General features: G+C 40.7%; 3 protein-coding genes and 1 long non-coding RNA gene across 5 annotated transcripts; all 4 read left to right on the forward strand.

Annotated features, from left to right (window-relative positions):
* The first annotated feature begins 778 nt into the window (after positions 1-778).
* On the forward strand, positions 779-1,756 carry LOC135336398 (uncharacterized). The gene has a single exon (XM_064532161.1). The coding sequence runs from the start codon at positions 779-781 to the stop codon at positions 1,754-1,756; it is 978 nt and encodes a 325-aa protein (XP_064388231.1).
* Positions 1,757-3,544: 1,788 nt separating this feature from the next.
* Positions 3,545-6,273, forward strand: LOC135336695 (uncharacterized). Its single transcript, XM_064532553.1, has 4 exons — positions 3,545-4,186; positions 4,381-4,962; positions 5,311-5,652; positions 5,944-6,273. Exons 1-4 carry the CDS (start codon positions 3,637-3,639, stop codon positions 6,171-6,173), a joined length of 1,704 nt encoding a protein of 567 aa, XP_064388623.1. The 5' UTR covers positions 3,545-3,636; the 3' UTR covers positions 6,174-6,273.
* A 196-nt stretch (positions 6,274-6,469) lies between these two features.
* Positions 6,470-10,779, forward strand: LOC135336059 (ras-related protein rab-11.1-like). Its single transcript, XM_064531834.1, has 8 exons — positions 6,470-6,579; positions 7,076-7,121; positions 7,525-7,686; positions 8,104-8,137; positions 8,762-8,955; positions 9,235-9,315; positions 9,772-9,866; positions 10,622-10,779. Exons 2-8 carry the CDS (start codon positions 7,085-7,087, stop codon positions 10,661-10,663), a joined length of 645 nt encoding a protein of 214 aa, XP_064387904.1. The 5' UTR covers positions 6,470-6,579; positions 7,076-7,084; the 3' UTR covers positions 10,664-10,779.
* Positions 10,780-18,604: 7,825 nt separating this feature from the next.
* LOC135336136 (uncharacterized) lies at positions 18,605-20,479 on the forward strand. 2 transcript variants are annotated; one of them, XR_010394750.1, is made up of 3 exons: positions 18,607-18,841; positions 18,896-19,797; positions 19,848-20,479. It is a non-coding gene; the product is annotated as an uncharacterized LOC135336136 (long non-coding RNA). The 2 variants fall into 2 exon arrangements; XR_010394749.1 differs by lacking the exon at positions 19,848-20,479 and having other exon boundaries at positions 18,605-18,841; positions 18,896-19,337.
* The last annotated feature ends 6,329 nt before the right edge of the window (positions 20,480-26,808 follow it).

Consider the following 26,808-nt stretch of genomic DNA (forward strand, 5'->3'; position numbering starts at 1 on the left):
GCATGAGGTATACATAATTGGGTGTGCTGAATGATAGTCCAGAAGCCTGTAATGACTTTATGGCGTTGCGTGTATCCTGTGTCGTGTGCATGAAGTATATTATGCTAATTGGCTATACAGTCCCTGATGTTTTAGCCTTGCTTTCTTGCTATCAACTTGTATAATGTTGATATTGGCAGGGGCGGATCTATGGGGTGGGTTGCAACCCCCCCAACACTCACAAAAACTAGCTCAACCACACTTGTGTTGCTTGTGACTAAATGAGCAATGTGGTTAACTTACAAGCTGTGAACTATGATGTATTAGTACTGCCCTTTGCACTTGGAAGTTTAGGGCAAATAGTAATTGCAAAAAAACCACTTGAGATAATTAAGTGTAACAACTTATACATAAGTAAACCACAACACTATAGAGCAAGAGACCAAGCTTAAATTTTGGAATAAATATCAGGAAAAACGCACATTTGCCACAATATAGTCGCCATCACCTGGTCTCAGCTGAACCATGGGGCCCTGGGGTGTGTGTGATGTGTGGGTGGTGTAAGATGTGACAGTGGTGTGTGAGAGATGTGGGGTGTGTGTATGTGGGGGGATACGAGTGTGTAAGATGCTTTCAACTCTATCAATAGGAAATCCGCCCTTCATAACGTCAGTGTGCTGTGTCCCCTCCTTGCACAAGTGCTCATCAACACATATATAGTCACCCTGTCCGCTTGTTTATCACAAATGGGGGTGAAATTCAAAGTACAGAAGGCACTACCCAAGGCGACCCCCTGGCAATGGCCATGTATGCCATTGCCATTGCCACTATACCACTAATTAGAAAACTGAAGGAAAAGTGCCCAGATGTTAAGCAAGCCTGGTATGCAGACGATGCCACCGGAGCCGCCTCATGTAATAACCTAAGGTATTGGTGGAATGAACTCTCTCGACTAGGGCCCCTCTATGGCTATCATCCCAACCCAGCCAAAACATACCTGGTTGTAAAAGAAGAGCATAAGGAGAACGCCACCTCTGCCTTTGCTAACACCGGAGTTCAGATCACTACAGAAGGCAAGCGCCACCTTGGAACTGCTATAGGCTCACACAGTTTTACCAAAGAATATGTCACTGGAAAAGTTGAGGAATGGACACAGGAAGTCGAACGCCTCGCTCGGGTTGCAGTATCACAACCCCAGGCTGCATATGCAGCGTTCACACATGGTCTCACAGGCAGATGGACTTACCTACTTCGAACAATCCCAGACATACACAATCTCCTCTTCCCTCTAGAAACAGCAATAAAACATCTTCTCATCCCTGCTCTATCAGGCCTCCCATCTTGTTCAACGCTAGAAAGAGATCTACTCGCTCTCCCTGTGAGACATGGAGGATTGGGCATTGTCAACCCTACAACCCTACCCTCACAATTCTACAAGGCATCCGAAACAATATGTAAACCCCTAGTCTCTCTCATCGTGTCTCAAGACATGGATCAGAATGCAGACCCGATGATAACAGCAACCGCTAAAAGAGATGTGAGAGCCCTGAACCGTGCGGAACATGCTCAACAAGCCAATGATGTCAAGGACAAGTTACCCAGTGATCTGAAACGTCACGCAGATCTGGCAAGTGAAAAAGGAGCCTCATCATGGCTATCGGTTATACCAGGAGCCCATAAAGAGAAGGAGCGACTAAATTCAACGTACACTCGGGGATCACGTCTCGTAATTGCCGGTGAAACCGCACTTCTTGGATTCTATTCACTGCTGCTCTGACAACATCGGACCCGGATGCTTCTCTTTGCAAAGTCAAGTCCACTCCCTGAGCAGTCAGTAGAGGGAGCAGTGCACTGAGAGTAATCAGCACACTAAAAGTAGCAGTCTTCATTGATTGATTGAGTTGATATAAATGTGTAAAAAGTCGCAATCGATAATATGCTTTTGCTGGACTTGTAAGTCCTTTATAGCTATATCACACAATTTGTGACTCCATAATTATGCCACGTTTTGCATTTTGCATCTATAGGAAGACTCCGGACGGAAAGCGTTATTATGATTGGGAACAACAAACATGCGCACGAGGAAAGGTGCACGACTTATGATACTGTACAATATAATGTACTGATTCAGTTGTGGGTGTGATTTCCACTAGTTGTATGCTAATTAAGCACTGTGATCGTCTCATGTCAATCTCATGTCAATACATGCAAAGCACCTATACCATGCACAGAGCAAGAGCATGACCTGGACATGTTTTATACACCTGATCTATATAGTGCCTCAAAAGGTATTCAGATCTCTATAAAACATACTTATATAGTCATAAATCTACAATTTCAAAACATGCACTGAAACTTTGTTCCTGCAGTATAATTATACAGTCATTGTAGATGAACCATATAGATCTAGCAAAGCCATGCATGCATACTGTATGCTGTAAAGCCACATCACATTTGTAGATATGGATCGATGCTATACAGCTGCACACACAAACATATATTGCATGAATGCATGGGTGGGTACAGTGCATGGTTCCAATCCCTGGGTATATATATATATCAACATAATTATACATGCACTACTGTTTTTTACATAATGCATGATCGACAGATCATGAATCTATAAAGCAACAAGGATTAGAAAACTAAAACAGTGATTTTGTCATCTTCACAAATTTCCTATTATTTTTCAACCATGCACTGTCTCATTAGATTTATGACTATATAAGTATGTTTTATAGAGATCTGAATGCCTTTTGAGGCACTATATAGATCAGGTGTATAAAACATGTCCAGGTCATGCTCTTGCTCTGTGCATGGTATAGGTGCATGTGTATGGGAACTGCATGGGGGACACATGCATGTGTGCTAGCGTATGCATGTATATGAAGGAAAAATACTGAAAATGGCCGGGGTGTGCTTATCCATGCTCTTGTTCAACATCATTTGTTAGCGGCTATAATCTGTTCAAGCAGTATACATTTTATGACATTGTCATGTGTAATTGGGAGATCAGAGTTAATGCCTGCATGGCATGCGTGCATGTGAAGTGTGAAGGATATCTTATAATGGTGTAACCACCAGATAGGATGTTTATATAGGAAAGGGATTACAGCATTGATACTCATAGTCTTTCCTATTATGTCAACGTGTGTACTCATTAATAATAAGCAAGGTGAATATTATGCTAATGTCCTTGACTGCATGCTTAGCCTCAAGTATAGTATGCTTAAATCCTTCTACAGCCTTATAACTACACAAACAAATGCATGAGGTCATGCGCAATTATGGGACAAGCACTCTTATACTCTTGGAGGAAACAGGCAATAGAAAGCTAGACATCCTTTGCATGTATTGACATGAGACGATCACAGTGCTTAATTATCATACAACTAGTGGAAATCACACCCACAACTGAATCAGTACATTATATTGTACAGTATCATAAGTCGTGCACCTTTCCTCGTGCGCATGTTTGTTGTTCCCATTCATAATAACGCTTTCCGTCCGGAGTCTTCCTATAGATGCAAAATGCAAAACGTGGCATAATTATGGAGTCACAAATTGTGTGATATAGCTATAAAAGGACTTACAAGTCCAGCAAAAGCATATTATCGATTGCGACTTTTTACACATTTATATCAACTCAATCAATCAATGAAGACTGCTACTTTTAGTGTGCTGATTATTCTCAGTGCACTGCTCCCTCTACTGACTGCTCAGGGAGTGGACTTGACTTTGCAAAGAGAAGCATCCGGGTCCGATGTTGTCAGAGCAGCAGTGAATAGAATCCAAACTGTGCTCGATTTTGATCGACAATTTCTAAGGCGAATTGCTTTTGTTGAATCAAGAGATGGAACTGACACGGATACGTATCGACCTGGCTACAATGGAGGGATATGGCAGGTGGATGAAGATAAATTTTTAACCACTCAAGTAAATAGTGCACTGAATGTTGAGAGACATGACGCCATAAGAGAGGCGTTTGACATTGATTGGCCGAGTGTGCAGTGGAGGGATTTGAGGATTCCCCTCTATTCGGGAATAGCAGCGAGACTGTTTCTGTTGAACATTTCTGATACAGAATCTATTCCGTGTGATGTACCAGGACAGGCTGCTTACTACAACCGAGTCTACTGTGGCTTGACATGTAATGAAACGGAGCAGGAATTTATCGAAAATGTTAACACCTTGACAAACAGAAACCGTAAGTATCTATTATAAAGGACTCACTGGTATAATTATGTGAAATTATGTGTGTATACTATTATTATAGTCCTCTGCATAAGACAATTCAGTTTGGTTTCACCCTTGTTTGATTCTTGTTTGTTGTGTTGTGAGTCTGATCAGTAAATTATGCTTAATTGTGATTGCCGCCTGTTCGCATGTATTATTTTACAGCCTGTCGAGTTAACAGTGACATTGTGATGGTCCTGGATGAATCAGGCAGTATTAGGGAGCCCAACTTTAACCGGGTGAGAGAATTTGTTGTTCAATATGTGGACAGTTTGCAAATCGGACCAAATGACAATCGAGTAGGTGTGATCACATTTGGCACTACTGCCCGGCAGCAGTTTAATCTAGACACTCACAGCACTGCTACATCCTTGAGAAATGCTGTGGTAAATCTTCAATATAGTGCAGGATTTACCAACATACCAGATGCTCTCTGTCGACTTCGGCAAGTTTATTCAGACGATGCTCGTACAGATCCCAGTGTGTTTAGAGTGGCCATGGTCTTAACTGATGGGCAGTCTACAAGAAACACTAACGACTGTGGCTATTCATCAGTTGCTGAAGCTGCGGCTGCTTTGAGGGCTGCCTCTCCACCTATTAATGTGTTTGCAATCGGAGTTGGGTCAAATGTTCTGAGAAGTGATTTGGTAGCCATTGCCAGTGAAGAGCAGTATATTTTCAGTTCTGCTGACTTCTCACAGTTGTCATGTGTTCAGAGTGTTCAAGAAGAACAGATCTGCAACACACGTAAGATCCTAATTATATAGAGCTAAAAATTGAATGATTGCATGCATGTGACTTGTATCCTGCTATGATTATACAACTAGCTTACATCCATACACTTTGTACCATAATAAGAAACATAATTATAATTATTTTAGCCTCGTTCCCAGGCCGATTTAGAAGGGATATGGTGGAAATTGCAACTTGGCGGAAATGAGGCTAATAGAAATGCTTGCACGTGGTTGTCTTGATTTTGACCTGTCCCTAATAATTTCATCTGGATCCCCCTAAAATAATTCAGTGCATGTTAATTAAGGTGGTCGAATAATAATGGTATTATTATGCCTTTGCTACAATTCTTGGCATATATAGTCACAACAACTGTGCTACGGAACACCACCAACAGTGGGGAACTGGATCGTGATGAGGTCATACGCTGGCAATTCACTATTCCTGGATGTGGCGTGTCATTTAATCTCACCGTACAAGAAGGGGATGTCATTTTGTACGCGTCAACAGAAACCACAGCACCAAATGAGGCCATTTATCAATGGAGAATTGAAGTTTCGACCTCTTCTAATTCTGTTGGGGTCATAAACATTATTCCTCCATTGGGGGACAATGCTGTCAACTGCAGTTCTGTTACTAATGTCACTGTGTTTACAACTATTGTCGGTATAAACGTTACCAACATGTTCACTGTATCTACTGATGGTAAGTATATACACATTCAGTCACTCAATTTTGCAGGCTGTATGTGGAGTCAAAATTACTGTAATTATGGTGAATAAGCCCTTATAGCGAGTTAAAGTATGGTCGCAATGCATGCATAAATTAATTAGCAGTATGCTCAGCCTCCAATTATATAGAGAGCTTGCATGCGCTGTACTTAATATAGAGGTTAGACATTAATGTGTGCATGCATGCCATGGTGTATATATACGTGTCCTTGTAGTTTCCTTTTACACTAAACACTATATCGCTTGCACTATCTTTCCTCTATAGATGATCTTGGTGAAACCAGCACGGACACTACTACTGTCGACAATGATTTTGAAATACCAGTGCTAGTCATCATCAATTTTGCTGCTGTCATAGTGGTACCAATTATCGTGGTGATCCTGCTCAGCGTATGCTGTTGCATTGTGATAATAGTTGTTGTGTGTGGAGTGAGGGATCGTAAGAAAAAGTACCACTACAAACACTCGGATGCTGAAACAAGTCCAAAGAATTAGCCTGAACTGACTTAAGCTGACTGCATCATTAATAATTATTTATTTACACACTAATCATTAGCTATAGAGGTAGAATTTCATATCAAGTTTAACATCCCTCTGATCATTATTTTGCAATAACCTCGATTCCAGGCCGCGAAGAGAAAGGCACGTTTTTCTTCGCGGCTGGAATCGAGGCTAGGCATGCAATAGCCTCAATCCCAGGCCGCTCTTCCTCTCCTTTTTGAGGCCTTGTGAAGGCAGCTAGGCATGCAAAGACACTCATGGGGCGGGGCACAATAATAATTATAGAGGGGCGGGGCATGTTTCTAGCTCGGGCGGTACACTGCTGAGCTAGCTCAACACTAACAACCATTGAAGAAGTACAGTGCTGGTGCTAGGATCTAGTGGGAATCACTGCTGTCAGGTAAGTATAAATTATAGATGTTTGTGTGTGCAGCTAGCTAAACATAATTATTTGATCACTGTACTAGATCTATTAATAATGGTATATAAATTATGGTAGACATGTGATGGTACTATCAAAGCAATATTATTAATCCATACAGCCTATTTATTGTATTGCTGTCTTGGTTGCATCACGGGTCTCCCTATAAGTATAAATATGTATGTTTTAAGTAATGGCTATAACCGTACCATGAATTAAGTGTGAAAGGTCGGCACGAGTATCAATAATTAAGTCTATAGGCGATCTTTTAGCTGAGCAGACCAGTAGTGGCCGTAGTATCAGTTGTTTTGCTAATTAATTGATACAGATGCTATGCATGGGCCTATATTAGCTTGGCTGTATTCTATAGCATGACCACTCTGTGACATCACTGCATTAGCAACCTTCACTGACCATTGAAATGTGTACTGCATTGTGTTTGCACAATTAATTCTGAATGTTTATATCACTATAGAAACATAAGATGGCCAACAGAGATGACTATGACCTTTTATTCAAGAGTAAGTTGCAACATTTCTCTGAATGAAGGACACTTATAATTGGGAGCAGTCACTTTGTTTATTATAGAGAGGCTGTTTCTTAGTGTGGGATGACAATAACACTGCATTCTGTTCATATTCAGTCTATCCTTTATAATTATAAGAGGTTTCACAGCATTTAACCTTAGTTACAGTGGAGCTTAGTCAGCTCTATCACGTACTGTGCATGTGCTTTGTGACGTGTTTTAACATCAGATGTATGGGTAGTATTGTACACACCCACACACGCACACACACACGCACACTCCCCCACCACACACACACACCCTTCACACACACACACACACACTCCCCCACACACTCCCCCACCACACACACACACACACACACACACACACACACACACACACACACACACACACAGTTGTGTTAATTGGTGACTCTGGTGTGGGAAAGTCTAACCTCCTCGCACGATTCACGAGGGACGAGTTCTTCTTAGAATCTCGGACAACTGTGGGGGTGGAGTTTGCCACTCAGAACGTCACAGTGCAAGGGAAAACCATCAAGGCTCAGATCTGGGACACAGGTACTGTGTAAAAACTCTTAGACAAAAGTTTCAAGATAAACACGAGAAATTTTTTACCTTCGGGAATGTGGAATGTAATTAGTAGCTAGATCTAGCACATGTAGAGCAATATATAGAGCCTTCAAATAATTGTTTCTGTGAAGCTAAGAGTGTTCATTGTCATAGTAGAGAGAGTTAATAGGCTGTATATACGTCCGTCTTTGAGAGGCTAGTAAAAACACTACACTAGACTAACAGTCATTCTTAGCCATGTTTACTTAATAGAGAAACTAGTAATACCGTGTTAAGAGATTGCTTTCACACTCTTTGTGTATGTTGTTTAAGTATATCTACAAAAGGATAACTATTACCTAAAATCACAATGACTGTCAGTCAGTACTTGGCAACAATCGATGATGTGCTTTTATTCTTCCACAGCTGGACAGGAGAGATTTAGAGCCGTCACCAGCGCGTAAGTGTGTGTGTGTGTGTGTATTGTACATCGTAACGTACAGTTGAACTCGTAGAAGGCAAATGTGGACTCCCTGTACAGGAGTATGTATTTCATTTGTCCCAACTAATAAAGACTATTACATAGTCTAGCTAGAAAACACGTCAGTGAGATAATAGTACTCAACCCCTAAAATGTCATGTGCTTTCTCTGAAAAAAGGACACCTCGTATAACAATTAGGACTCTCAACTCAGTAGAAGCATGCACGTAGAAATCAATCTTCCTTCGAAATGAGGACACCTGAACAAAAGATACCCTAGGTCCCCAAAGTATCCGAGGCTCCGGTGTATTATCAGCGTATAGTGTTTCGTGTCTCAAACATCATGGGCTTTAAACTACCTTGAGGTGACATATCTTCACAGGTAGATTTGTTGCGTTTTCACTGTTTACATGTAGCTCGATCATTGTGAAATTAACGTTTCTAATTACTCGCAAGTGGTTTTAATGAGATTCTTCATTGCATTTTCCAATTATCTGCGAGTACAAATTTTTGTGATTTTACTCTCACTCGCATAAATAGCAGAAATTATTACTCGCAAAAATATGTCACCTTAAGGTATACTGTGCATTCCCCCGCTCTACAGTTACTACAGAGGAGCAGTGGGTGCTCTAGTGGTGTACGATATTGCTAAGCATCCCACATTTGAGAATGTACAGAAATGGCTGAAGGAGCTAAATGACCACGCTGATCCAAACATCTGTATTATTCTGGTAGGAAACAAGTCTGATCTAAAACACCTCAGGGCAGTACCGACTGACGAGGCTCAAGAGTTTGCTAGTGAGTGTTTGTGGGGGTGGGGCATGCATGAAATGGAGACTTTGGGGTCATTAACCTGGCTGTATTAATTGTAGAGGGTACGTGCAATCCTCATAAACTGTATACAGATACAGATAATTATGTATACGACGTATAACGAGAGTTACTAGGGAATTTAACTACAGCATTGTGCACCCTAATGGTACTGGCTCTTTCATTTTTATTCGTGAGGTCTGAGTAGGCTACCACGCTGTAAATGCTGCATATACATGAACGTACATGTGCTCTAAACCCCTGCAGAGACCAACGGGTATGCATTCATAGAGACATCAGCTCTAGACGCCACCAACGTGCAAATGGCCTTCAATAACATCATCGGCGGTGAGCATGCATCTGTATAGTGTATAATAATGGTGCAATGTGAGAAAGAACTATAGTCTCAATTCCAGGCTGCAGGGTAAATCTTATTGTTGGAGTATGCATACTGTTGTTTAACATTGATTAGGTGGTATATGACACTAACAGTAATTTTTTCCCTTGAACCGGGTATAATAATTACGAGTACATCATAATTATTATTATCACTGTATATTTGAACCGGACATCCATCCTCTTTTATAAGACAAAAGTTACATGCTGCTCCCAAAATGTCCTTTAATTAAAACTAGCTGTACTAAAAACTTTTAGCATAATTACGAATGTGCGTGCACGTAATGATTTGTGGTGGTTAGTACTACATGTAACCACCTCTGAACATAACTATACACCATGTATGACGTGAATTGCAAAAGCAATTCCACACAATACATGTACATGTCCCTAACTTTTTCTATACAGAGATCTTCAACCAAGTAGCCAAGAAGACAACGGACGATGATGCTGGATTCTTCACCGGTCGCATAGGAGAGGGGAAAACCATCAAACCACTACAGGTACTGACAGCTGTACGTACTATTACCATACGTAGTGAATGCTCCTAATGTGAAATCTCTAAAATTTATCTGGACAATTCTATAAAACCTTATAGAGAATGTCCTGATTATCCTTACTTCACGAAGACCACATTAAATGCATTACAGGGCCAGGAATGTAAACTTGTTTTCATATTCACACACGTTGATCCTTACCATTATTATAATTATGCCCCAACTGTACTTTTCATATTCACACGCGTTGATCCTTACCTAATTATGCCCCAACTGTACTTTTCATATTCACACACGTTGATCCTTACCATAATTATAATTATGCCCCAAGCCCAACTGTACTTTTTCGATTTAAGGCGACCCTCTAAATACTTTTATTTTTCCCATAATTATACATGTACGCAGCACCATGAATCATACATGCTTAATGCTAATTGCAGGGGCCCTCTCTCAGTATACTAGCTTTCCCAACCTTAAGTGTCCAATCATGTATTATAATAATAATAATGAACACACCAGGGCTAGGTGTACACGTATATATATTACAAGTATAGTGTAAAGATAAAATAGTTTAGTATTCGTGCAGAAATAGTACTTATAGTATTAAACTTATAGTCAATTGCAGCAGATAGAGTTTATGATAATTGATGTTTCTTCCTGCGTGTTAATGAGATGCGATAATACATAGTGTGCAAAAGTTAGTTATTTTTATTGTCACCTTAGTACGATGATATTTTATGACTGTTTCCTCTCCCATTCAGGATGATGCTGAACCTAAATCACAGAAGAAGTGTTGTAAATAATGACCCCTTCCTCTCTAGTATTTTTTATTATATTATAGCTTTATTTACCCAAATACTTACAGGTGAAATGTTTTTAAATGCTCGATAGTAATTTTTATGCCACATTTCTCATTGCACAAAGCTGAATTAAAACTGTGGTCCTCATGCGGCGTTGTATCGAATGATTGTTCTCAATAATTCGCCGCATGTGTGAAAACTGCGACTTCTCAAATATCCTTCAAATGATCTAGAGCCACTATTTGGATGATTACAAGAAAACTCACTGGAAATTGAGTCCAATACAGTGTCAGATATGTCACTATACTCGCTCTCTTCTTCTAGACCATACTCTCGAATCCTCCTCTAAACTGTGCTCACAGACACTTGAAGTAGTCTTGCTATGTCTTTTAATGGAAACTGAAAGCTGAGTAGCATAGACAACTGTGACTCACTCACACCAATTCGTGGCCGACCCCTCTGTACTCGATCTACTTTAGTAGATAGCCACATGTGCAGATCACACAGGCTCTGTACTAGACTCTCTGCTTTATGAGTTGGCAGTAAATCGTACAAATACACGACATCTTGCACTATGCTTTCAATGTCGAATAGCGACTGCTCGACCATTATCAACCCATTGTTAGCTGCAACAGAAATGCGACTAACCACCACCTCTAATTCATCCAGAAATTGGTTCATCTCTGTTGTGTAGCTGACATGTGTAGACTGTATGAACAAGAGGAACATGTAGTACTGAAACATAATTATTATTAAGAGTTATGTACTAAATAGGGTTGAAAGCGAAGGCAGAACAGAGGAGGCCTAAACATCAGGGGGGATATGACTCCACGTCATGTATAGCCCTCTGAACTGACTACAGTACACTACACTATTCATTTTGACACAGGTCAACAGTAAAAGCTCACTTACCATTCAAACTAGTCTCGAATACCTGCCTCAACCTAAAAGCTTAGGTTGAGGCGGGTATTCGAGACTACATTCAAACAGATTAGCTGTACAAAGTTGGCTGGTGTGCTACTAGCCTCGATTCCAGGCCGCTTGAGGCTAGTGTGCTACAAAATGTGATCGACAAACCAATTGGCAATGATCGACAAACCGATTGGTGTGATCGACAAACCGATTGGTGTGATCCAGAGGAGGGAGGACACGATTAACCTTAGCTCTAATTAGCTAATTATCGCGACCTTTTAATTACATTCTTTGAACGATTCATCTTTTCTTTCTTTATAACCTCTACATATTGGGACACACAGAACAGTACTGTAGTATGAGTGACAGGCAATTCTTGCAGGCACAGAGCAAACCATACAAATATAAAGGGGTGCTAGAAGCTGAGACTGTTATGTCATTAATGTTCTTCATGTTGGAGACACTCTGAACTAAACAATTCCATGTTGCAGCTTTATCACAGAGACAGGAGTGCCTGGGGTGCTTCTCACAGGGATCTTGGAGACAGGAGTGCCTGGGGTGCTCCTCATAGGGATCCTGTCTCCAGGATCAAGAGTGCTTCTCACAGAGACAAGATCAGAGTGCCTGGGATGCTTCTCACAGGGATCTTAGAGATAGGAGTACTTGAGTTGCTTCTTATAGGTCCTATTACCTTCAGGTCCTGACAACTTGGCCATAGGCCTAGGGTACCTCCAGTAGGAGAAAAGGCTCTAGCTCTTGTGCCCAATAATTATGTAGAGGTTATAAAGAAAGAAAAGATGAATCATTCAAAGAATGTAATTAAAAGGTCGCGATAATTAGCTAATTAGAGCTAAGGTTAATCGTGTCCTCCCTCCTCTGGGTGTGATCAATGAACAAGCGGCCTGGAATCGAGGCTAGCTCCATAAGTAATAACATTTCCCGCTGGGTTGGCGGCAACCTTTTGGCATTACACAGAAGTGATTGTGCGCACGTGCTCCGTTTCCCATCCCTCTCCCTTCTTATATGGCTTGCCCAATAAACCTGTAAAGTCAAGCTGAGGGAAGACAACAAGCAAATCATCACGCCTCTGTAGCTGAGTACATTAATTGGCTGCGTTTCTGACGGACTCTAGATAAGGTGAGTGTGTGCTAGAGTGATACTCTATCAACTGCTCTGTACTGAGTCCTCTCTGTTGATGCATGCATGCACTGTGTGAAGACACTCAAAGCTTGACTAGCTAGCTAGCCCATGTAGCTAGGCCACCATGCTATAATTATATTCTTTAGGGGGTTTCGTCTGTGTGTCTGGTTTTGCATGCAGCTTTTCAGAGGGTTCAAAACAATATACGGTACTGTGTATAGTTAATTATGTAGGTGTCGCTATGTGATTATCATATAGTACAAGTGTATCGCAGTGTACTCTTATGGGGAAGGAACATGTACACAGTACAGGTATTGAAAGTAACGTCTTAAGGTCCTAGTGTGAGAACAGCATGCATTGTATATACATACATAGGCTCCAACTGTACCGGAATCTCCGGGACAGTCCCGGAAATTCAACTTTATCTTAGGGTCCCGTAGTGCCCTACTTGTTCACTGTTGTTTGTCCCGGAAATGAAAAATTGTACTGTAATCATCATTTCTATGTGTGACGACCACAACCTACCAATCATTGATTTATATCTATCTAGCTATCAGCTATCAATAATAGTTCCTATCGCCTATAAAACTACTTCTGACAGTACTGTACGGTCTGTGACACTCAAGTCTCTCAGTCTCTCATCATGGCAAGCTACCCAGGCCCTTCAACCTTCAAAAATTGCATCACTGATGGCCATTAAATTTAACAGTGAAGAGTGCTGCTACAACTCACCCTTAAGCCCAGAACTGCTCTCCAAGTGTAAAAAAGCTACTGTAACATCATTGCACCACTAGTTACCTCATTATCTGCGCTGTACTGAAAAGTGTATGCTTATAATATTCGTCAACCTTTTTTTATCTACTAACTGTCCCTGAAGGCTATTCGAAAAAGTTGGAGCCTATGTACATAATCGTAGCATTCAATATCTTCCCTTACTGTTACTGCGGCATAACATACATGTACAAGTCATGTACAAGTCATATAACTTGATTAATTTTTGTCTGCCAATAAATACAATTATTGTATCATCTCTGTGTTTTCATGCTTGGCCTTACGCCTTCTGTGTAGTGTCTGTGTGTACATAGAACACTTGTAGTGTGTGTGTGGTGTTTGTGTAAACTGTCTGGATCGTTAGCTCCATGTCTAATTACGTGTTTGTGGGGGCATGTCCTCTGAGAGCACTTAGGTGTCCCTAGTGGTGTGTATAGTTAGGTATTAGGGTACCTTACATTCAGGTGTTCCTCTGGTGTGTGTGTGTGATTAGGGTATATGGTAGCCTTTTGCTGAGGTGTCCCTAGTGTTGTGTGTCCCTAGTGTGTATGTGGTGAGGATTAGGTATATTAGGGTGCCTTACATTCAGGTGTTCCTCTGGTGTGTGTGGTTAGGTGTATTAGGGTACCTTATGCTGAGGTGTCCCTAGTGTGTATGTAGTGAGGATTAGGGTACCTTACATTCAGTGTGTTCATAACTATGGTTAGGTATTAGGGTGGTAACCTTCGCTCTGGTGTCACTCTGGTGTGTGTGGTTAGGTGTATTATTGTGACCTCAGGTGTCTAGTGATTAGATACAGCATACCTGTAAAAGCGTCTATGTACTTGACCTTAAAGTCGATCTCCATAGCATGTGTTTGGACCTGCGTTAGAAGGCAACTTCTTAGTTGCATAATTTTATTTCTGCCCTATACTCTATACTGTTATCCTTAGTGACCAAGGCAAGGGAGCACAGACAGACTGTTGATCTGTCCAAATCACTGTACTGATAAATGGATAAATGTAACCTTCCTCTAGTTTCGAACTATAACTTGACCACAGCTGTAGTTTCCTTGCGTACTGTACACTGCACCCTACCCAGCGACTATGGTGATCACGTCATAACTTCCTGTACTAAACGTCTATATACACATTTATTATATCATACTGTATACTTTACTTCAAAGAAATACTTAATTTTGCTCATTTGCACACCCACTGGTAAATGTGATACTCCTTAACTTTGAGGGAAAGCAATTGCCCCCAAACACTAAGCACTGTTCATATAATTATTACGTGTCTGCACAATTTGTTCTGTACTAGTATGTAACCATAGACACATGCCTGTTACAGCTCACATTATATTTATGAGTGGTTCTTGCTCTTCATCAAAGATCTAAAGCAAACCCGCGCTGATCTCCTTCTCACACGCACATTGGTTTAAAGCTCCACCCTCTTGCTGCGTGTTATAATACCCAATTTCAATATTCTTTTTCGTCTGCCCAATGGGCTACTCTTCATTAATTGGAGGCTACAAAGAAGAAGAAGAAGATGTTGTGTGGCTTTAATGTACAAGAATATCACGTGACGGTAACATTGAACTCTGCAAAGGTATGTAGCTAGCTAGCTAGCTAGCTCAGTGCAGTACAGTACAGTGAGGGCAAGACAAGCAAATCATCACGCCTCTGTAGCTAAGTACATTAATTGGCTGTGTTTCTGACGGACTTTTGGTGAGTGTGTGTTAGAGTGATACTCTATCAACTACTCTGTACTGAGAACACTCAAAGCTTGACCAGCTAGCTACATGTATATGTAGCTAAGCCATGTATATATATATGTAGGCCACAATGTTATTCTATATGTATATGGTGGGTTTGTCTGTGCGTTTGGTTTTGCATTGCAGCTTTTTTGGAAGGCAGTTTTGGCCACTCCAAATTAGACTGTAGTTTCCCGTCCAACTCGTGCTTTACCTCATTGATAGTCATTATGGCCATTATTTCTCTAATTATCCAATAAAATATTGAAATAACTTTTTTATTGTTCTTTGTTGCCTCCCAGCACATGTTGGCTGAATTTTGTGGCTAATTAATTAAATTCATTGATGATGCTATCAATTTATAATGATATTCATAGCAATGAATTAATGACAATACTGTTCACATCCGCTTATAATTTACTAGAGTATCTTACGGGAAACTACAGTCTCATTTGGAGTGGCCTTACGGTACTGTGTATATATAGTACGTGTCGCAATAATGAAGATTGCAATATTGGATTAATAGCATAGTAACAAATAATGGCAAGGCTACGCCGAGTGCTATTGTCAGTGCTTGTTATGAGTGCCTTTATTGCATGAGTAACCATACTATATTGATTTCTTCGTGTGTATGATGTAGTGGCAGATCCAAAAGGAGGGTTCCAAAGCTACGAGCGCATAGCGCGAGTAGTGAAAATTGAGTGTGTGCGCGCGAAATTTGTTCGGGGTTACTCCCACTTCTGGTCGCACGTGACTAGGGGAAATCCCATACTCAGCCAGGGGAAGTCCCATAATAGACTCGTGTAGAGCTAGCTAGCTGCCACGATACGAAATAACAGTCAACTAGCTAGCCTAGGCCATAGATAAACGAAAGAAAGGGATAGTCAACGCCCAGCACTTCCGTTGGATGAGGCGAGCTGCTAAAAAGGGGCGTGTAATGAGCAAAAAAGGGTGTGTGCACTCAAAATGTCAGTAAAGATATTAATAGTTTGTAGTATTATAGCAAACTGTGCTCTTGAGGAGACACCAGATAGCACTTAGACATAGGCTATTAAGCTACTATATGCAAAGTGATGAGAAAGTGAGCTCCAAAGGGGGTGTCAGTACACTCTACAAACCATAACAGGTCTGTTCCCAAGTCCTTCAAATGCCATCTCTTCGATCACACAATACAGATAAAGATACTTGTGTTCCACTTTCTAATACCTAAACTGTGTCTTAGAGCACTTCAAACTAGATTACCATGTACAGTAAGAGCAGGAGAGGTACGCAAACTTTCTGGACTTCGGACAAACGTATCATGGTGCTGCTACTACTTCACTGCATTGAGAGCTTGAAAATATGCTTTGTTCCATGCAGTTATAAACACACTTTAATTCTGTGAAACGTACATGTTATAAAATTATTTCATATTGGAGATAGAGGTACATAAACTGACAAATTGGTGTTTTTTCACACAAATCAAGCTGAATAAAAGAAAGCTCGGCACTAACATAGCAACTGTAGCTATCAGTAGTGCTGGGTGTATGTGTGCATGATGCCTGATTGCTTTGAATTTCTCTTTTAGGCCCCCTACGAGAAAAATAAGCAGATATAGGGATCATTGTGTACTTTCTTGAGCGCAACTCGCCTCCAACCAGAGGGTGTGACGTCACACACTGCATTTGCCTAGCATCACGTGGGGCGTTGCCTATCCCTTTCTTTCGTTTATCTATGCCTAGGCAAACCTGAACACTCCTTTGGCAGTTAATGCATCAGAACAACAGGTAAAATCATTGAGCTACAAAACTGATAAATAGCTAGCTGGTAGCTGTAGTAAAGCCACAATAGCTAGACTGAAAGGAGGGATCCGTGGCACCCTGGGATCTCCCCCTGGATCCGCCACTGTGATGAAGTTCTCTACAGTTCTTATTAACATTTTCGACTGCGGCTATTATTCGAAAACAATGTGTTGTGTAATTGCACGCTATCAATGACAACGTGCAATTACTGGACCAGATGTGATACGGGATTAATTGCTGTACACTCTCCAGTCACTAATAGCACATCATATGATTATTTGTACAAGTGTATCATAGTGTACTCTTATGGGGAAGGAACATGTACACAGTACAGGTATTGAAAGTAGCGTCTTAAGATCCTAGTGTGAGAACAGCATGCATTGTATATACGTATAACTTCCCGGCGTAGATTAATGTGGCATATCGTGATTAATTTTATCTGCCAATAATTGCATCTTTATGATTTCATGCTTGACCTTACCATAGATTGGAAAGGAAAGGCATTGGAAAGGCATCACGTGAAACTTCTCACTCCTACTTATATCTAAGCTGCGATTCCAGGCGATTAATTTTGTTAAATCGAGGCTTCATAAATATATCAACTATATCTAGAGAGAGAGCTAGAGAGAGAGATAAGTACCTCAAGCTCGAGTTCTAAGCTGATATTAGACACTGTGGACAGTGTAGTATATGTAGCTTCATGATGTCAGCAAAAAAAGCCATTACATGTAAACATGACAAAAAAATTAGAACTCTCTATGCTGTTCTCCATGGAATATCAAATGTTGTTGTATAGTAAAGTGGATTCGCAGAGTAAAAAAACTATTATTAGTGAACACATAAGCATAAATAAACACCTATATAACGAGTGCTGCAAGCTGCGCTGTGCTAATGCCTCTTGCTATGTTATGCTTTCGCTCAAAAGTTATAGTAGGAATAAGTAATGAAGATTTTAATTTCATACAAACAGGATCTCAAGAAAGAAAAAAATTGATTCTGGTAAGGTTATACCATGGTGCATGCAGGGGTTTCATTTAGTGGGTGAGGGGGGGGCTGGGGTGAGCCTCCCCCCCCCCCCCATTTTTGTATAATAATGACATCATCACATTAGTACTGTCTATATGATGTGCAATATGTAACTAGATCTACTGTGATGCACTAGCATGTAATAGGTGGTGTGGTCAACAAAATAATGTGGGAGTGGCCAAACATTTTGCGGCATGCATAAACCTTCCCCCCTAAACTTTTAATCCTAGATGAAACCCTGCCACGTGTCGTATGGATGAATTCATAGTGGTAGGATCTGCATGGTTGAGGATTACTTGCATTTTTTCTTACGAGCTTTTTGCCAATCATATTAAGAGTAGATAAGAGTAAGAGTGTTGAACTAGAGTAACAGCAATTGCCTTGTATTGCGTCATCACTCAGTACTATGTTACCAGAAACCGCACATGCTGATTGTGCAGTTCCCGATACAGGCAGTGCTACAAACCACAGACCACAGTTTACTCAAGAACACTTAAGGTTAGGATATAGTGTTTCGCCCACGCAAGAAAGTGGGCGTTCCCGCTCAGCATCAATTTTGGTAAAGCTAGCTACAAAACTTCTGCGTCAGTTTTCTACCTTCGTAGCTGATGATCATGTCCTATTTAAGCATGATCTAATTAAACAAGGTATGGGGCAGGGCCAGATGTAAAAATATCATAGAGAATCAAGACTCTGCAGCTGCAACGCTCACTTTACTATTTATTTTTGGTTCATTTTTGCATATTGATAGTACAAAAGAGCAGATATGACAGAACAAGTATTACAATAAAGCAATATCTAAGCATCTGGCTCTAAGGTAAGTATAGATCTTGTCATAGAGCTCTTGTATGTTACTCCATGGCCTCTGTAGCTCTAGAAAACTGACGCCAAAATAAGTGAGTGTCCACCATAGATCTCTGATGGCTCTTTTGTACTCTTCATGTACTAGAAAAAGGAAAGACAGACAGTTTTAGCTTGAATATGAACATTATCATTGCCTGTATTGATACAAACTCTTCATTAACTTACAATGGCCATGAAATACATTATCTCATGAATAATTAATGAGCAAACACTATATCCTAACCTAGGTTATCTCTTTCCTTGGCAATCTGTTGTAGAAATTACAACAACGGTAACGAATCGTTATGATGAATTAGATGAAGTTGTATGTGAGCTCCTCCCTGACAAACAAACTGTAGTCTAGGTAACGGCCTTATCAGTCAAGTAGGCTAAAAATCTGTGTCCTTTGATGTAAGCTTTGATGTCTCTTTGTGCATATGTAGTTTAAAAAAAAAAAAAAAAAAAAGAAACCTTTGACTAGCTAGCTAGGAAGAGTAGCAGCAGTAGTAGTAGGAAGAGTAGCAGTAGTAGTAGCAGTGCAAGCAGGACTAGACTAGATTAAAAAGTTGGTGGAACGAAAGCTGACCGTTTGGACGTCACCTGGCTGCCAGACTTTCATCTGGACTCTTCCCCCTGAGTAGCTGGCCTTTCTCTAAGCCACAAAACTGAGCAAGAAGCTGAAGAAGCAGCTAGACAGAGACATGTACCTAGCCTTGAGAATTGGGAGGTGTGGCTCAACTAGTTAGCCCAGCCCAGAGGAATTGTTACCGTGGGTACTGAACAACCGTAGAAGTAGGGCTACCCCTGGCTTTACTGAATTAACTAGCTGTGTCTGCTGTCTAGTTGGACCAGATTTAGCTAGATAATGGGGTAGAGAATAGTTGAGCGGTGCTGTGTGTAGCTTGAACTGTACTGGCTGGCAAGAATCTAGTAAGCACCCTATGCACTGATAACTCGTCAGAATAGAGGGTATGTTCTAGGGATCTGGACAGCTGTACATCCAAAGGAGCCAGGGAGTGCCAATCATCTTCTCCCAGTCTCTGACACGCTAAACAAAACGAGCTAGAACTGGGAGTCCCAGCTAGAATTGCTAGCCGGATCTAGACTAATAGAATGACATGGAGGCGTGGTGAGGCCGGATCCACACTAATTGATCGACCTAAAGACGCTCCTGTTCCAGACTTTCACGAATGGTAAGGAAAGGGTTATGGGCAACAGTTGCACCTATGCATACACATTTCGCTATGAATCTAATTATAAAACCTGTAAAGCCCACAAAAACACTCTCACAATGGTGGTTCCAATAGTTCTGCGTCAGTTTATGAAGCACTGACAGTATGACTTGCTCTGAAATATTGATTTTATAATTATAAGAATGCTAGGGCAGGGCCAGAAACAAAAAATGCAAGTAGACTCATAATTAGAGAAGAGTTATTCTTGTTTTAGTCTGCTTTCTTTCTGCTCTACTGAGCAATCCACGGTATGTTCTCAAGTACTGAGCTCTCTATGGAATGAAAAAGGAGGATCTGGTTATTTCTGGCCCTCCAGTAGGTTGATACCTTGCCATGGATACTGCAAGCCCCCCTGGTTCTGAGCCTTCTCCTGTCCATAAACTACTGCAAAAAATTTATTTTTTATACAATCATGTACATGTTGGACCATGCAGTACCTACAATAAGCTGTAGCAGTGCATGTCCATATTTTCTTTTCTAGGTTATGTTGTGCTGTTGAGATATGTATGTTATTGTAAAGTTTGGTACTGCAAAACTATATTAAATATTTATAAACATAGTTTCCCATAAATTAACCTTAACAGTTTATTCAACAGGCCTCATTAATTGAATAGTGACACAATGATGACACAATTTAAGGCAAATGTGGTTTTAGGTTTACTACAGGAGTTCAACACTCTTACTCTTATCTACTCTTGAAACAATGTATATAAAAGTTGTTGTAAATCAAGAGCGATCACTCCAATTGCAACCAACTCATTATGCCTCGGTGCGCATGCGCAAGCAAGGTGTATACGGTAGTGTGTCTGTGTGTCTGTGCATGTGTGTAGACAGACTGCTACAGCTGCTCAAGGATTAATGAAGTGCAAGTAAGAATTTCTATATAGGCTTCTAGTCATGTTTTTCTTGGATTTTAATTCGTGGATTTACAAAACAATGCTTTGTTCTCGAGTTATGCCTAGTTTTACTTACTTGGAATGCCTTTTCAGAAGCGCACGTAGCCAAACTAAGTCTTGTTTACAAGTGTTGCTACTCTACTTTAGTAGTTAGCTCTGCACTAGAACGCTAGCTATTGGTAGATGCAAGAGTGAAAAGAGAGCTGCAAGGCTCTGCTGATGGCAGCCAGACTTGAACTTTGGCATCGATCGTTTTTAACAACAATCATGGTCGATCATTACCCACATCTGCAAAAGCATTGTTGAGAAAAGGTGCCCACAAAATTGTCACTATAAAGATAATAATTTTGCCAAGTACTCTCGTTAATCCGGTCACCCTTGGGACCATGCAGCTTGGCCGGAATAGCGAGGTGGCTGTATTTCACGAAATAGCCGCGGCTTAAAAACGACCTTACCTCGAATCTAATGACTAATTTTGCGGTTCTTGTCTCGAGGATAATGAAATCATTCTGCTCTCTATTTAAGTGTAATTTAATTTAATTTACTAAACCACACCCCAAACGTCATATCCGGCCGTAATACACGTATAAAATTACATTGAAAACCTTGTTTGGGACAGCCAGCACTGGCTGGTATACGGAATAGCGAGTGGCCGTACTTCAGGGTGAGTTTTGTGCAGTAAACATATAGCTAGCATTCCGTGCCATGCCAATTAAATGGCTGGTATATCGAGGTGGCCGTACTTCAGAAAGCCGGAATATAGCGAGAGTCTACTGTATAACTCACTAATCCATGTATATCACATACCACCTTATAGCTCAATTATGCCAGAAAAATATTTTTTCGTGCAATCAATCCTTGTTACCTCCTATTAAGTAATAAAGCGCCTGCAAAGAACTCAACCCTAACTTTTTATATACTATTTTGGGTACAATACACCATCCAAACTTTATGGCACCACTACATGTATAGCATTGAAAACCTTATGTTTTATGTACCCAAACAGCGCTTAAAAGAATGATTTAAAGTGCAAAAATAAAGCTTGTAACCATCAAAAGACAGCAAATGACCTCTTAATTAAGTTCTGTTACATGTATGTCATGGTGTTTGGTATACTTACCCAGTTCGTGCATTCTATCGTTACAGTATACAGTTAGTTTAATTCACCCGTCATTGACATGAATGCTACAAATTAATTAGTGTATATTATTATTATTATTATTATTATTAAGACTTTACAGCCTGTAACGTGAATGATATAAAAACAAGTGATTGTTGTAGCAAAGACTATAGCTGACAGACTGTGCCGCATTGAGCGACACAGCTGGATAATTTAATGATTACATGTGAAGCTAGCTATAATTACGTGTGTAGCATCTGTTGCATGGGCACATTAAGTGGTAGGTACATGGGATGTCAGAGACAAAGTTTTGTTTGAAGTGCTCCCAGAAGTAATGGTGGAGTGTATTCTTTGTTGAAGTTAGTGGTGCGCTGATATCCATCAGCATAGTGGGCATCAAGTTCCATAACCTTGTGATACGATTGAGGTAGAAGTGTCTGCTTGCGCTGTAGTGATTGGCTTGTACAGTGAGTTTGTTGTTGCAACTGAAGCGGGTGCGACCAGTAACGAATTTGATGTGATCTCTTATGTTGAAGTTGTCCGAGGGTTCCTTTAGTGACTTTACTAGAAACATTATGTCCTGTATTTCAAACCAGTACATTAGAGGTAGTAGCTTCAAATCGGACAGCCTTGATCTGTATGAGCTTGAGTAATCATTGAGTATGAATTTGGTGGCTCTCCTCTGGATTCTTTCTAGTTTTTGAATGTCCTTGATCAAATTTGGTCTCCAGACTTGGGAGCAGTAGGTGACCTGGGATCTAACTAGGGTTATATATAACGATTTTTTTGTGCTGGTTTCTGATTTCATTGAAATCGTCCGTCGGATGAGGTTAAGAGCTCGGTAGGCCTTAGACGATATGAGGTTATAATGCAGTGACCAGGAGAGGTTGTTGGCTATGCACAAGCCTAGGTCTTTTTCTTTTGTAGCAAAGTTAAGGTGAGAATTGTGGATTGAGTAGAGTGTATTAGGGTTGTCTTCGTGCCAGCTAGGATGAGTTATGCGCAGCACATTACATTTTCCTTCATTGAGTTGCATGTTCCAAGTAGTGCACCAGGATGACAACTGGTTGATGTCTGTTTGTAATTCCAATTGGTCTTCCGTAGAAGTGATGCACTTTACTAGCTTTGTGTCGTCCGCAAATAGAAATGGATTGGCAGATGAGATGCACTCCGGTAGGTCATTGATAAAAATAATAAATAACAGTGGGCCTAGGATGCTTCCTTGCGGAACTCCTGACATAACTGGTAAGTAGTTGGATGGAGTATTAATAACACTTGTGAAGTGTATCCTGTCATGTAGGTACGATTTAAACCACAGCCAAAGAGGGCCTGTGATGCCTGTCTTCCAAAGCTTTAGCAACAGCTCATTGTGTGGGACCGTGTCGAAAGCTTTCTTAAAATCTAGGTAGATGACATCTGTAGGTTTTCGGTTTTCTATGTTGTCAAAAACTTGGGAAAAGAATAGGATTAATTGAGAAAGACATGATCGGTTTCTTAGGAACCCGAATTGTTGGCATGTTATCTTTGGTCTCACGAATGTAATAATTTTCTTGTAGATGATAGTTTCAAAGACTTTGGATATAATTGGGAGAAGAGAGATGGGCCGAAAGTTTTCTACAAGATGGGGGTCGCCCTTCTTTGGGATTGGGCAGATTTTGTGGACCTTCCAGTGGGGTGGGAAAGTATGTGAAGATAGGCTAGAATTGAAAATGTGTGTGACTGATCTTGTGAGAGCGGTAGCACAGCATTTGAGGGTTGACGCATTTATATTATCGTGGCCTGGTGACTTTGTTGTGTCTAGTGAGGTGAGGGTTTCGTACACCTCAGACTCTTCTATAGAGATAGAGCTCAGTTGATAAGTGGGGGAGGGCATTTTGTCCCATGGAGGAAGTGTATAGTCACTTCTTGTGAATGTCGAGTTAAAGTATTTGTTGAAAATTTCAGCAATCTGTCCAGTCTCTGTGATGATGGAGCCGTTGTGGATTATTGTTCTAGTTTGTGGACTTTTCTTACTTAGGTCGCGCAGATGACGGAATAGTTTACTTGGGTTGAACTTAAAGCATACTGCCAACGATTTTTCGTACTCAGATTTGGCAGTTGTCATTAGTTCCTGGAGATGAGTAGACAAGTTAGATAGCCTTAGGATGTACTCTCAGTGGGTTTGGATTTGTTTCTGCGTGTAAGCGTTTTGCAGCGATTGATAGTATGTCTCATTTCTGTGGTATACCATTTTGGGCTTTTTGACTTCTGAGAGTTAAATTTGGGCACAAATATTTCCTGTGCTCTTGAGATGATTTTTTCTAGATGGACTGAACAGGCAGGCTTGGGTTGGCAGATAAAAAACTCAGACATGGAATTAAAATTTGCTTTTTTAAAGTTGTAGTTGCTGGCCGGTTTGTCTTTAGAGAGTAGTTTTGGTGTTTTTAAGCCATCTAGTGAGAACGTGATAAGGAAGTGATCAGACATAGGTGAACAATTAGACGAGTCAATGTGCAGGTTGAGTATCCTGTCTGGTGAATTCGTGCATACTACGTCCAGTATGTTTCCTTTTGTGTGTGTTGGAGATGCAATCAGTTGGAGAAAGTTCTGAGCGAAAAGTGAGTTACAAATAGAAACTGAGAGTGGAGTTTTTCCAGACAAAGATGACCAATCTACATCTGGGCAGTTTAGGTCGCCCACCAAGATGGTGTTGTGGTTTGGAAGAGACGATATGGCGTTTGCCACTTCTAAAGAAAAATGTGCTGGTGGTATGTAGATACATGCCAGGGTTGTTTTGGGAGAAACAAGCAGTTCAATTACAATTAGTTCCAGAGATTCGTGCCTGCAGATTAGTTGAGAGGGTATATCTTCGGATATCAGAATGGCTACACCACCTCCTCTCGCACTTCTGTCTCTGCGGTAAATTTTGTAGCCAACGGGAGAAATTTCATTATCATATATCAAATCAGTGAGCCAAGACTCAGTTATACATATCACATCCAGAGATAGGCTCGCTATCATTGAGTGGACAAAATTAATTTTATTTGCAATACTTCTAGAGTTCCAAACGCCAATTGAGATGTGCCTTTGGTCTAAGGCTAGTCAGTTTGAGTCTGGCTCGGAGGGTTGGTCGTCCCCTGAGTCAGATTGTATGGGCTGTATGGGCTGATTGTTTTCAAGTAAGGGTTCTATGTTGTGGAATTCCATGTTTTCTACGTAACCCTGTCTTTTGTTACTGATGAGTAGACTTTTGCCACGGATCTTGATTGTTTTGCTATCTGTACCAAGGTTTATCAACCTTCTGCGTTCTTTAAGTAGAATTGATTCTATTGATCGCTCCTCCTTGGTCATATCAGGTTTTACTGATATGTCTGGTGTTGCTGCGAGCTTGAACCTGTTTGTCAAGATCAGTAGTGGGTCTCTAGCATTCGACAGTTTTACTAATAAGGGTCTAGGTCTGGTTCTTTTTGTGTCGTACTTTCCCAACCTTATGCAGTCTTTGATAGAATTATCACTCACATTTGGGTTTGTTGGTTTTAGGGCTGTGACTGCTGACTCAGTGTCCTTGTTTAGCCTTTCATGTCTTTTTGTTCCCTCTTCGCATTCCTTTAGACCGTAGACCACAACATTAAATTTGCGGTCCTCTGTGCTTTTGACAGTAGTGGGTCTAGTTTCCTGTCTGGGAGGCTCTGTGGAGACCTGAGTTTGTAGCACTTCAGTGTATGGAATGTCTATGGCAGGGGCCGAGGTGTTGTTGAGTTTCAGTTCTGCAATTTCCAATTGTAAGGCATTTATCACTTGCATCATGTTTGATAGCTGTTCCCCCTGAGTGAGAAGCTTACAGTGTGGACAGATAAAGGGCTCGCTTGAGGCTTGAAAGTGAAGAAATGCTGTAGTAGACAGTCCCGCACAGTATCTGTGGATCCAGCCATCGCACATGCCCTCACAGAAGATTGAGTCTTTGGTCTTTGACTGGTCAGTGACTTCATCTTCGCAGACTTTACATACTAGTGACTTGGCCTTTTTGCTTGCTTTCTCCTTTGGAGGAGGTTTTGACCCTGACCCTTGTTTGGTGGGCATGTTTGCTTGGCTTTAGTATTTTGTGTATGAGCTACTACTCTTATGAGTAGGCCAGATAAAAGATAAAGAGGGACTGCTACTCTTTTGAGTAGGCCAAATAATAAATAAAATAAATAATAATAAAATAAATAATAAAAATAATATTTAATAATAAATTATAACTCTCCCTCTGATCACAGCAGTCTCTCCCAGTCTCACTCACCCTAGCTTTAGATCACTCTCTTAGTCTTCTGAATATCCCAGGACAAATGGATCTAATTTGACAACAGTATAGATCCTTGCAGGGTGAGCTCACAATAGAACTTTTTCTTCTCTGAGGGTCTAGCAACTTAAAGTCTAGTCTAGTACAAAGCTTTGAATGTGTGTTATTCAGCCTCGTGTTCAGCAGAGCTAGCTAGCTATAGATATAGCTATAGTATAATTATACTCACTTGCCTATTTCAATTCAATATATAGCCTCTGAATATAAAGAACACTTTTGGGAGTAGCCACTTTGTTCTTTTTAGAGAGGCTGTCCCTTACATTACATGAATACCTTGATAGTGGCTGTAATAATTATAGCCTGCTAACATAGAGTGCTGATTCTGAGAATATAAGGAATTGCGCTCTTCTCTTTATAAACCAAAAATATGCT

The sequence above is a fragment of the Halichondria panicea genome, chromosome 5, assembly GCF_963675165.1.
Source record: "Halichondria panicea chromosome 5, odHalPani1.1, whole genome shotgun sequence".
Classification (NCBI taxonomy): domain Eukaryota; kingdom Metazoa; phylum Porifera; class Demospongiae; order Suberitida; family Halichondriidae; genus Halichondria; species Halichondria panicea.